Raw genomic sequence first — 14,013 nt, 5'->3', positions numbered from 1 at the left:
GTAATGTTTATCAGTATGTACACGGCTCACGTGCACACAGGTTAAAAATGTGATTTTATATTTTATAACAATAGAGTTAAAGCGTATTTTTCTCAATCAATAGGCTTGGGATTGATATCACACTGTATTTTTAGATAGATGGAAAGTATCTCTTATGGTAATTTTAATACGGTTGTGTTTAGCTCGTCACGGGATTTGTAATTAGGATTATTTGACTCGAATGTTTAATTATGTAGCTATGCTTAGCTTGCTGACGACCATGACTCGTTATTCGTCGAAGAGTACTACGCCTCGGTTAATATGTGCACCTCTGCCTACCCCACACACATACGTAATGATTCGAGCAAAGAAAAACGTATTAAAATTGTCAAAAGAGGCTCCATCTATCTAACATTTGTGTAAGATCTGATTTTGAAGTTGTTTGTCTATTTCTTTTTGTCTATAAATTATTAATTATCTGACTTTTCGAAGCATTCTAGTAATTGTTTATTGTTTTCTAAAATATTCTATTAATACTCGACATTTTCGACTTTTCTTTTTAAAATAATAACACAACTTGAAAATTATCGAATTATAAAAAATGCATTAGAAAAATTTATTATTAAAAAAGACATTATTTTTCATTAAAAAATATTTATGTAAAAACAACCACCGAATATTAAATGTGTATATAAAAATGAATTGAAAAAATGAAAAAAAAAAAAATTATAAAAAAGAAAAAATATTGCTTTAGCTACTTATGGACATTTTTGTTATTGTTTTTTTAGTGATAATAGTACATAAGATCGTGTTTTCCATGTTATTTTGTTGTATCAGAAATTAATAAGGCGCAAAATTATAATTATATTTCTATTTAAAAAAAAGTGCAATAAAATTATACTGAAGTAAAACTTTCATTCATGTTATAATTTCTTGTAAACAAATGCAATATAAACTGTAATGTTTCTAAAACAAACGTAATATTTCGAATATGTTTTTTCAAAAACTATTAATATTTTTTTTATTTAGGCTAAACAAACTGATCGCATTCTTTATTATATAAGTAATTGGGTAGTTACCTCGGTCAAAAATACATTATTTTGACCTTTCAATACAGTAAAATATTAAAAAATAAACAGTTCTCATTCATAGATTTGATGATTTCTCATAAATATAATGTATTTATGAGTGAAGTTAGTGAGAAAAGTTTAATAGTAATGGTCCCTAACTTAGGTTCTTTATCAGGCAAAACTTGGAAACCCCTGTACTACATATACATAATATATGTAATGAAGCATTATTTCCAAAATTGTGTAGGATAATATTATGGATCAATAAGGACCTCTTAAATCTCTTTAGGTAACAAAGTCTCATATTATATTTTAAAAGGACACATAATTTTATTGCACACAAAAATAAATTTTGCGTCTGTATTATAAAAACGCTTCGTTCTCATTTGCAAAAAAAAAACAGGGTGTGTTTTTCATATAATATTTTATATTTCATAGAAGTGCCGCGTTTGTGTGAGACGTCCATATATTTTCAATGTGCATCGTTTTTATGTAACATATAATAATAATTATTTAAATATGTATTTACCTCTAGTTTGCTGGTATATGAAACACAAGAGCGCTCCTGGCATACTAAGGATTAACTATGATAGAATTCAAATTAAAAACGTACATTGTACTTTTTTACATACAATTGTCTCAGTAGATCTGAATGCAAGTCCCTTCCAACCGGCCTATCTGAAAGTCATTAGGGGAGGCCTATGTTCAGCAGTGGATGTCTTATGACTGATATGATGATGATAACTTGTTAACTATAAATCCTAAGTACAGTCACTTGCAGATCATCCTACTCTTAATCTGTCAATTTTATTCATTGGATTTACGATTTTATTACAATGTAATAAGGTTGCAAATGTAATAGAGAGACAGAAATGGATAGCTTGACCTGCTGTTGACCGTTAAGCAATAAAGACTCATAGCATAAATGTCGAAATGTAAGGCAGTTTGCACACATCAACACATGAACAGTCTATTAATGGCCACTGCTGACCAAAGGCCTCTTCTCACATGGAGAAGGTTTGAGCATTAATCACCATGCTTGCTCAATGCTCAAATTGGATATTTGCATTCAGTACCTAATAGTTATGTTGAAGAACATCTCTGCGGATTTAGTTTTTTTTTTTATGAATGCATTCCCATTATTTATTATATGTTACATAAAAGCTTGTTTTTCTCTCTCTCTGTACCAATGACCGGGTTTATAGGCTATGAGTGTGTAATGTCAGTGTTGCCCGGTTATTCTACTTTATAGTTCTACTCGTACACAGCACTATGGTCTTTTAAAACATACACCACGGATGACATCCATTTTTTTATGGAATATTATTTTTAAAAGGTCCAATGTGCACGTTTCTACAATTTTTTACGTATAATGCACTCTACAGTTGTGGTGATAAGGTTCATTGTAAGCAAATATCTTTTTTTGTCGCGTAAATTATCTGTTTAAGTAAATGGTTCGGTTTGGGTTGGTTCAGGAAACGATATATAAGTACCCTTAGTACGAGTTTGCTTTACATTTAATGAAATCGAAACATGCGCTCTGATTGGTTGGTTAATTCGAGCCGGCCAATCAGAGGGCTGAACGCACGCAGAGTGCTAACGTTAGACGTAAAACAAATTCGCACTAAGCCCTTAGTTCATTCATACATCATTCACCTGACTACTTATTTTTTTCATCATTCATTATTTTTTCATTATCCTGCCAATCCAATATCGTTCTTATTTGCTTTGTATTAAGTTCTTTATTTTCTTACCAAAGTTTTTAGTTAATTAGGTAAATATGTTTTTCAAAAGTCGAGTTTATTTTCATACATCACATTCAATTCGAAGTCGGTTTTTGAAAAATGTATTCTATTTTCTTGGTAATAAGATTGAATTTCAACCATCTGTATTACTATTGTTTTTAAAAAAAAGTATTTGTTTATAATGAACAAAGGTACAAGCCATTATAATTTACTATAACTTGACGTTTATTAACTTATTAAGATGTTTTTTCTGTAGGAGCACGTTAGATGTAAACAGAAGCGCCTTTACGGTTTAACATAGTGTCTATTGTATATTGGTGGATTGGAACATATAGCTTGGTTTCCTATATATCATACAAAATATAGGGTCTTATATAAAATAATAACATTATCACAGATTTGACTTATTTTCAGTAAACCAAAGTTTTAGAATAAGCAAAATATTCAAATTAAACGGTTATATTATCGTTGACCAATCACAGCATTTGGAATTCGTTGACGGTTACATTCAAATTTGTACTATGTATGTGGTGTTGTGATTGGTAAATTTATCAACCAATTGGATCGCTTCTTTCTACATGTATATTTTTTTATTAAATATTTTTGTATTTATATAGGGAACCAAGTTATGTAGCGTATGAGCGATTGATATATACATATAGTATAAAAGATATATTGTAAATTATGAATAACAGTGAATGTATATTGTTGTGGCAGAGGAAACAGTTCTCTAGACGAAACAAATTTTGTTTTGTTTTTGCTTTTTTGTGTAGTAGATATGTTGCTTTATTATTTATACCAACTGAGTCGTACTTGTTTTATTTTTATCCCATAAAAACCTATTTACTTTAGCTAATTAATAAACATTTGAATATCTCACCCCCTATTACATGGGACTTAAACACAAATGGTGATAAGTAAGTGTACATTGTACTGGGGCGTTACGTGCACCTCTGCCTACCCCTTCGGGGATAAAAGGCGTGACAAAAGGCGAGACTATAGTCTCGCCTATAGGACGATGACGATATAGTTTAGGGGTGGTTGGAAAGTGGCTAAAAGAGATTTTACGTCGACGCACTTAGCGATTTAAATTAAAACATATCAATTACAGTTTCATTAGGTATAACAAGTGCGATATAAAAATAAAACGCTTTATTAATAAATAATTAGTTGTACGAGTGAGGTTACTAGAGACCCAAATACCACCCTCCCTAATCCCCGATTCCTCAACAACCCTTAAATTCCGGCAACACCTTTCGCGTTTGGGTATCCATGGGCGGCGTTGATTGCTTACCATCTGGTGATCAGTCTGCTCATATACAGGCGGTAAACCATAAAAAAAGATTTGGGTCAAAAGTACAATATATTCTAAGTATGTACAATCGTACATTGGTACCAAATTAGCCCTAACTAATCAATTATTTTGTTGATACATACATATTTGGTAAATAAGCTAACTCAACTGTTATATAGCTATAACGTTTTGTTTGGTCAGCAATATATAATATTCAATTCATTATATTGTGTAATCTTTAGTGTAAAGAACATAAGATTACAAGTAGGTGTTATAAAGTTATTAAAAAGTGAAATATAACTGAATGAAGTGTTTCAACAAATTCAGTGAAATTTAACACGAAAATGAATTTAACTAAAATCATTTTAATACTACAACTTTATACTCTAAGTTATTGTAGAAATAACACTTTAAATAAAATAAAATTTAACAATAATGTAAGGCCAAGGTGTATAGATTTTTCTAAACAAAGTTTTTTTGAAAGAACAGTGAAGAATATTGACAATAATAGTGGTAGAATGAAAGAACTGAATGGTACTAAGTGTTCTATTAAAAAAAGTGACGAATATGTTCGAAGGCATATACTAAATGGATTAATCGTTCATCCCGATTTACCTGATTGGCATTGGCACCAGTATAAGGTAAGTGGTTTAATTTTTTATTTAATTTTCTTCCACTCCACTATTTTTTAACACGTTTTAAAAAACGCACATACGCATCATGTGCACTGAACGTGTTAAGGAATAGGTCGGAAACGGGCACACCTGATGGTAAGCAAGCGGCGCCGCTCATGGAAACCCGCAATACCAAAGGAGTTACACGTGCGTTGCCGGCCTTTTGGGGTTTAGGGAATTGGGAATTGGGGCGATTGGGGAGGGCATGAAATGGGCCTTCGATATCGATAAGAGGTTTTTTGTCATTTCTACGTGTAAAATGTACCTAGAAGTGACGTCACGCGATATTTCAAATCGATATAACTTCGAAAGTTTGTTTATGTATAAAAAAAAATAGGTGCATGTGTAATGTTTTAAAATAATAATCTTTTAGACGGACTTTAACATCTACCCTATTTTACAGCTTAAGGCCAGTTGTTGCTACCAATCTAAAATTAATTCCAAATGTAATTTTCAGTCGATTCATCAAAAGACGTATGCGACGCTTCACCATGAATTAGAGGCTCTCACAAAATGGCGTGACAATCTCTACCTAGTGGCTCAACACAACCGAGACTTCCTGTTGGGGAAACAGTCATATTCTCTGCATCTTAACTTATTTGGAGATTTGGTAATTTGCATTTTATTAGTATCTTTGATCCAAAAGGCTGAGCGGGATCGCGAGAAGGCCGATCCTGTACGTAGAAGGCGTCGAGGAGTACACTTCCCAGGGGGCACTGCCTGGGTGGACCGTTTACATCCCCCATTCTCGTGGGATTTTTTCAATTTCTTTCCCCTCTTACCATTGACGCGCCGGTTGTCAGCGCCGTGAGGCGGCAGCCAATCTACGACCTCCATAAGAGAGGCCTGCGGGAGACGGACTGACTGTGGGGGAGTCAGACGCCTGCTGTGTAGGCGTTTCCGTAGTGTTCCACACGGGCCACTCGAGGTAGGGATGCAGCCTCGCAGGGCCGCTTCCATCCTACTGCTAACGTGGCGGGACCTGTCGCAAACATAGCGGTAGGTTGAAGCTTGCCGAGTGTGGTGATCCCGTAAGGGATAACCAGGGTCACGGTTACAGGCAGTAGAGAACCACTGCGGTGGTTTTGCCAGTAAGAGGCACGCCTTACCCCCGTCGTCTCCACGACGTAGGAAGGATAATCCAAAAGGTCCATAAGGATTACTATCGCGATAAAAAAATGGGATAACGTAAAGGCGGCAAATATTGTTTTGCCCGAAGCGTCGAAACAGCCGGATCGGGCCTGGTGTCATGCAATCATGTATATATAATCCACAGAAATATAAATAATATATCTATGATTTAATCCGTTTGCAAATGAACGTGTATATACGATATATAGGTATGTACCTACCTTCATAATGTAACGATTAGTAGACTACTTCGCTTAATAATCTCGAATTTAACTGGTACATACACATCTTCAGTTAAACGCCTATTTACGTACCTACACCACAAGTAATTATAACCGTGACACTCTGTATTAATGAGGCTAATACTCACATTAAAGGGGTAATTACTATGGTATAACACTATGAATTTTATAACAGATATGTTCTCAGTTAATCAATGTTTGATGCTGTGATGGTGTATCAGAGTGTGACATACATCGCATCACATCTTCAGCCTATAAGTGGCCACTGCTAACCAAAGCGTCTTCTCACACGGAGAAGGTTTGAGCATTACGTAATCACTATGCTTGCTCAATGCGGATTTCAAACTTATAATTATAAATTATAAGCCCAGGTTTCATCACAATGAGCTGCGGACTACCTAGCGGGTTTACCGGGGCTTCGGGTCGACAAGCAGAAATAGGAACGGGTTGGTTTTTAGTCAGAAAGAGTGACACTAGAGAGTGTCACTCTTCACAGAAGGCGTGACAAGCAATTGCACGATTATCTCCATTAAAAAAAAATGGCTTAAAACTAGTCGAGTTCCTCGTCAAACAGTTACGTGAGTAAGCCGATAACATAATAAGTAGTACAAAGGTATTATCAATGTTTTAGGATGTGAAAGAGTACTTCGATAAATTCTTGAAGTTGTTTCGCACGATCCCTCTCTTCGACCCTGCAGAAGACACTCACAAGACTGCGTACCGCAACAGTTTGCATAATGCTGTACCTAAATCTGTAAGTACATACTCGGCTATTTATTCAAACTCTAGCTTGGTCAAAGCCCCATTAAATTATACACCTAAACTTTTCTCAAGGATCAAACTGTCTTGATAAAAGCTATACCTACAAAATCCGTCCAGTCATACAAGCAGACGCGAAAGGGGAGTTCTTTATTTAATATTCACACGTAAGAAGGATAATTAATCAATGTACTTATCTGGTTCCAAGTGAATGCTTTTCCACCAGATATGTGCTATGTAGCTTTGCTTTGAAGATGTGATAGCTAAGCTATCAAACTATATGACTGTTTCTACTGATACTAAGCTATGAAGCTGTGCGAGGAAGATGCGCAGCTCGAGTATGCAATGTATCGATAGTTGGGAAGCCATTCAAAGCACGAATCTTTCTATATAAAAATAGATTAGCTGAGTCCGTTTCCACCAGTGTTAAGCTATGTGTACCAATTAATATGATTAGAGGAAGCCAAACGCATCCCCAGCAACTTATCAGAGCCTTATCAGTCTTAAGGAATATTTAGATTATAAGTTTAAGTTTTTTTAATTAGGCAGTATTTTGCATGTTGTATTACTGTAGATACAAACTCACATTTCTGTGATAATTTGAAATATTTGCATGCTTATAAGTTAAGCAAAACATGTGAATCCCATTTAAATTGTAAGACCTTTATATACCATGTTTTGGAGCAAATAAATATATTTCTATTTCTATTTCACATCTCTGGTGGAAAAACACGCTCAATCTGCAAGGTATTACGAAATTTATGACGACTCTTTCCAATGACAATCTCCAATTTTTTCAATGCAGAACTCTCCGATTTCTTTTTCTAAGATCTTTAATGATTGGTGTTCACAGTTTGACTGGCGCAGTAAAGGCTTCAAGCCTAAATTGGAACAGCAGCATGACTGCGGCGCATGTTACGCGTTCGCTGTTGCGCACGCGTTGCAAGCCCAGCTGTATAGACGGCACGGTTTCTGGGGAGAACTTAGGTAAAATATAAAACACATACTTATTACTTTCGACGACGGGTCTTTTTTATGGATTAGGTGGCAAACGACCAAATGAGTCACCTGATGGTAAGCGATCAGCGCCGCCCATGGATGCCCGCAACACCAGAGGAGTCACAGGTGCGTTGCCGGCCCTTAAAAAGGAGTATGCTCTTTTCTTGAAGGTTTGAAGGGTCTATTGAATGAAGGCACATTACGTAGGGTTCCTAAGATATACATTTTAAAGCGTTCAATGAAAATATATGTTTGACTTGCGGCGGCTTGTCGTTCTACGTGGACGACTAAGGGGGAGGTCTTTGTTCAACAGTGGACGTCTATCGATGATGATGATGATGATGATGATGTTTGACTTGAAATCTGACGAAATTCGAAAGCTTGTAGCACAAAAATTGTTATAATATAATATTAACAACGATGTTAGTAATATTATTATGGTCCTGCGAAGTTGCTACTGAGTTACAAATAAATAACCCTATAAAACAAAAACACAATACACCTACTGACAATGAAACTCTTCGCCAGTCCTCAGCAGATAATAGACTGTAGCTCGAAGGATGGTAACGCCGGTTGCGACGGGGGCTCCCTGCGTGGTGCGCTGCGGTACGCCGCTAGAGAAGGTCTCATCACGGAGTCACAGTATCCGTACGTTGGTAAGGTAAGAAGCAAAACCTTACTATGACTGCCAATAGAAAACTGTTAAAAGCAAAACCTTCGCTAACATCGGTCACCGGTGACTCCCCTCCCATGGTATTTAACGTGATGAGTGGTTTCGCATAATGAGACTTGTTTCTTTTATGGAACACGGTAATCAAACAAACGTATCACCTGATGGTAAGCTATCGCCGCCGCCCATGGACACTTGGAGCACCAGAGAAAAAGCACCTTGAAGCGTTACAAGTGCGTTGCCGGCCTTTTGGGGGTTAGGAATTTAAGGTTTGTTGGGTAATCGGGGATTGGGAAGATTGATTAGTGGACGAATGATTTCTCACTAATACATTGTAGCAATGGACAATCCCAAATATTTTACAGAGACCGAGCTTTATCGCTCTGATGAATCTGAACTTTTAAAATTTCGATCTCCAAACCTCCTGCCAAGCGCTGATATTATGTCAAACCCCTCCTATATATTATGTTAATAATCCTGCAGTAGACTCACAAACATGATGGAGTTTTTTCTCGTTCTTCTCCATTCGAAGCTACACTTTGGAACAAGCGCCTAGCTTCACTGACACAGACAAACTGACGGACAATTCAATTTGAAGTTTCAAAAGTGTCTTATTTAGGATTAATTGAAATAAATGCTTTAACTTTGACTTTATATTTTACCTGATATAAAGGATTGCAGTGAAGAATAATCAAATAATTTTAATATATTTTAGGATAGTACGTGCAAATACAATAAGTTCCTCGTAAGAGTGCGTGCTCGGAGATGGGCAACACTCCCCTTTGGGGATGAGGAGGCAGTGGAACGGACCCTGGCCACTATCGGACCTGTAGCCGTGGCTGTCAACGCTGCTCCTTTCACCTTCCAACTATACAGGTTAGTAGCAGTTTTGGAGACAAAAATATGTGAACTTATTATATCTATTAAGTGCCCAGGACACAGCATAAAGCTGAGTGCTAGCCATTTTACGCTTTGGTGAACAATATTCTCTAATTTTTATGCGTATTTGCACAACTGTACAGGGAAATCAATATATATTATCATATTGCGTCACGCCTTTTATCCCCGAAGGGGTAGGCAGAGGTGCACATTACGGCACGTAATTCTAGTGCACATTAATAGAAAATTGGGTGTACATTACACCCAATTTTCACCATTTCTGTTATAAGTCCCATGTAATAGGGGGTGAGCCTATTGCCATATACTGAGCACAAATCCAGACTCCGTGCTACTACTGATAAATTTTTGTAACGCCAAAAAAAGCCCAGTAATACTTTGCAAATTAAAATACTTCCTTTATCCAGGAGTGGTATCTACGACGATCTGTTCTGCACATCCTGGCAACTGAACCATGCGATGTTGCTGGTGGGGTATACCCCGGACTACTGGATCCTGCTCAACTGGTGGGGCAAGAACTGGGGGGAGAATGGATATATGAGGTAAGAGAGAGAGGAGAGTTTTGAGAATTCTACAACTTGATTCCCCTTGAGTCCTTTCCATCATCGAACCACTAGACAATCAACAAAGTGTCACCGCTTTATGGTAGATATCTCACCCACTCGCACGAAGCGCTTAGCTTCAAGCTTTCTTGTGCAAACTGCTAGGGAGTGGAACTCTTTGCCGAAGTCTGTGTTTCCTGATGGGTATAACCTGGGTGTTTTCAAATCCTGAGTGAATAGGTTGCTTATGGGCAGACGTGCTCCACCGTAGGCCGTATCATCACTTATCATTAGGCGAGATAGCGGCCAAACGTCGACATCAAATGTAAAAAAAATGTTTTATCCTCTAATAGCTTCCAGTGACCAAAAGACCGACAACGTACTTGTGTTCTAGTGCACGTAACGCACTTCTAGCACTGAGGCTATGTTGTTCTATGAGCAAATGTACTTTGAGTTCACCTGATCTATTGAAGTTGCATTCAGATAGAGTTTATAGCCATTCATGATTTATTTAATTGTTTAATTTCAGGATCCGAAGAGGCTTAAACAGATGTGGTGTCACAAACCTGGCGACATATGTGGAGTTATGATAGTTTATGAAATAATAAACAATCTTTATAATTATAATAAACCTTTAGAAGTGTTTATTCTGTAAGATATTAGAAAAATAAATAGTACTATATAGAAAGTGTGTTGTATGTTTTTTTTCTCTTTTCAAAAATGTTGCTCCACATTAGGATTATCTCCTTTGTCGTGGGTATGTTGTCTGTGGTTACAAACATACAATTTCACATACACATGACTCCCACCTGCGAAACAACAATTTGTGGATCACACAAAGTGTTGCTCTGCGGGAATCGAACCCGCTACACGTTGCGCGACGCAGGGAAGAAGATTAAAAAGGTGAGAAAAAATGATTAAGGCGGTACGAAGTTTGCCGGGCCAGCCAGTTTTTATAATAAAAATCTAGTTCTTAGACCGTAATCAATAATTTCATTGTAGTCTACTTCCTACCTAGCATTTAAATTCATCTTTCAAAGCAAGATCCCAACAAAAACCTTTCATTATTCCGAATAATAATTTTTAACTAACAACTAAAACAGAATTTGAACGTAAACTGAATTTTAACTAAAAATAAACTATTTCGTGAGTCCGTACTGAATAAGGCTAATTCAGCTGGTCGCGGGCCGAGTTAAAATCTTAATTCATTTATACCAGTTTTCTCTTTTCGCCCGCAATGGATGGCGAACTATTTGCCGCCTTCGTTTGAGCGTGGTGTTTGGTGCAAGTCATAAGATGTAGCTTTTTTATATAAGCATCGGTACGTGGTTTTAGATTGGAATGGAGTCGTGAACAACAGCCGGCTTATTCGGTCGGGTAAAGTATTATTTAAGGTTTTCGGTCTTCAATCATTTTCGTTTAAACCCCACACCAGGATTTCCAGTGTCGTGAGTTCACATACACATCACGCCCAGACCCAGTATAACAATTTGTGGATCACACAAATAGTGGGTACATTGTACACTCTAAAAACTCGCGTGTTATTTTTGTTTATTCAATAAATTATTATTTACTCGTTTATTATTACATTTACTTTATTTATATAATAATTTAACCTAACCACGCCTATTGCATTTAACCTTAAAACTATTTCATTATCTACCTACCTAATAGCCTAATTAATAAACATTACATACTTACTACATATGTATCTATGTATGTACAATATACCTTTAAGGAAGGAGCAAATAATTTAAATCTGACTTAAGACACGCGCCACAGGCCCGCATCGTACGCACCGTACGCACCGCACGCAACGGATTTTAGTTTGTCTTGTATAGAAACTCATACAACTGCGTCCGTAGATCCGCATCGTACGGACCGCATCATCTCATCAGCAATACCTACATACGACGCGTACAGATGACGTCATACGGAATGCTTACGATGCGTGCGATGCGTATGCGTACGATGCGGGCCTGTGAACGCTTACCTTTAATATACCAGCTCTTGTTTTACCCGCTACAGCTTATGACTAAAACCGCCGTCTAACCTAATTGAGTGTAGTTGAGGAAGCGGTCAGAGAGGCACAAATGCGATTTATCTGTTCGCGAGTCACTCACTGCGGACCACTAACGTTCTCGCTGTGCATTAGATATCTTTGCATTCGCAAACAGGGTGAAACACTCTGGTTCTGTTATATTCTATGGTTTATTTTAATATATTAGGTATATAACGATAAAAAGGGGGTGAATAGGTACAAGGAAATTCTTCATAGTATTTATTCACTCTTATTCTGTCTCTATTGACCTCTCGATCCCTATTCACCCCGTTTTACCGTATTAAGAGTAATTTGCCTTTGTATTTGATGGGGTAAAATCATCCAATGCCTTCTCCCGCCTTGTGAGTGTCGAGATGGAGTGTCAGACTCTTATGTCCGATTACACAAACGCTACTCAATTTTAAGACGCCCTCAAGTCTAGTTCTGTGCCTATCAATTCTTTATAAAATGACAGAGATAGCAAGATATTTAGGTACAACTTAAAATTGAATAGCGTTTCAGTATTCAGGCGTTACTGTCATAAAACCACCCCGTTTCTACCCCTGAGAATGTTTGTCTGCTGTGTCACCATCGGGTATCGTATGTGCCGACTAAGGGCTTATGTAATTGCAGTAGGTAGATATTAGGAGTTTTGAAAAGCTGCACTATCCAACACAAAAATAATTAATCAATTGCAACCAAATTAAAAGTACCCTTAACCGACGAGCATGCATAAAAAGATGACTGTTGATGAAGCAAAACAGGTGTGTAAGATTCGTAGCAATTGACGGTCCATGGTCTCTGTTTACCTTCATGGGAGACAGGCGTGTAGTTATTAATGTATGTCAAATGGGACCAGTAGTTCCGGAAATTAGGGCACTCAAACAAACAAACTCTTCAGTGTTATACATTAGTGTAGATTTAAAATAATACATAGTTAATTTGGATTCTAGAAAACTTTTTCTATTCTCCTTTTTTTTAATATACCTAGTGGTCTAAATAACATTGACACAATTCCGTCCGTCAGATCCTGTACATTGAGTGTTGTCTAAGCGTTTTGGAGGAAAAAAGGTTATGTTTTTGAACCGGCCTGCCGCCCGCAGTCGCGGTGCAAACTGACATATTTCATACACGTACCGACGGAAAATATCCGGACATATCGAATTCTGAAGCGAAAAACCGGTCAAGCGTGAATATGTTGAAGTGATAAGGATTCTGGATAATATTGTACCTGTTTGAAGATTGGGTGGGTTAATAAAAGTACAAATATTGGTTGTCACTAGGATTTTTCTGTTGCCGGCTTAGATGTACGCTTCTGGTAATTCGTATCAGATGATCAGTCTACTTGTTTGCCCAAAATATTTTATAAAAAATATCGTACCCACACCATCTTCTGCGGTTATTTTAGAATATTTTTAAATTCTATCGGCTTTCTAAAAGCCTTTGTTTATAGGGGCAAAATCATCCAATGATTTCTCCCGCCTTGGACGAGGCGAGAACGAATGTCAAACTCTTACTTACTAAAAACCACCCCGTTCCTACTCCTGCTTTTCGAGCCGAAGCTGCAGTAACCCGCTAGGCAGCCCGCAGATCTCTAAAAGCCAACAACTACATACAAACTCCAGTTTTTAATAAAAACGTGCAACGAGAGTAAAAAGACCGCATCAAAGCTTTCAATCTGGGTACAACTTTACTATTTTTGGGGAAGAATTTCTAAAACCTTTATCTGCTTTTAAAGCCATACACTGGGCTTGTGAGGGCAGTGTGCCGCTGTTATTTTATTATCCACTCGTTTCTTCACGCCTGTACTTCTTTATATATGTAGATAAAAGATATGTAGGTATAATATAAAAAATATGCTCCTTAGTCGAATGGTCTATTCCCGGGTCGGACAAAGTATTACTAAAGATTTTTTCGGTTTATCGAAAATTTCTCAGTAATAGCACGGAGTCTGGAATTGTGCCCAGTTT

The 14,013-nt window shown here is 37.0% G+C and overlaps 1 protein-coding gene across 1 annotated transcript; it reads left to right on the top strand.

The window, feature by feature from the left end:
• Positions 1–4,390: 4,390 nt before the first annotated feature.
• LOC118280773 (procathepsin L-like) lies at positions 4,391–10,615 on the top strand. The gene is made up of 8 exons (XM_050699641.1): positions 4,391–4,729; positions 5,220–5,372; positions 6,767–6,889; positions 7,748–7,881; positions 8,422–8,554; positions 9,279–9,439; positions 9,868–10,002; positions 10,532–10,615. Exons 1-8 carry the CDS (start codon positions 4,433–4,435, stop codon positions 10,590–10,592), a joined length of 1,197 nt encoding a protein of 398 aa, XP_050555598.1. The 5' UTR covers positions 4,391–4,432; the 3' UTR covers positions 10,593–10,615.
• Positions 10,616–14,013: the final 3,398 nt, after the last annotated feature.

This window comes from Spodoptera frugiperda, chromosome 16 (assembly GCF_023101765.2).
Source record: "Spodoptera frugiperda isolate SF20-4 chromosome 16, AGI-APGP_CSIRO_Sfru_2.0, whole genome shotgun sequence".
NCBI lineage: Eukaryota > Metazoa > Arthropoda > Insecta > Lepidoptera > Noctuidae > Spodoptera > Spodoptera frugiperda.
The sequence above is the reverse complement of the archived record's forward strand: the minus strand, read 5'-3'. Positions and strand labels throughout refer to the sequence as shown.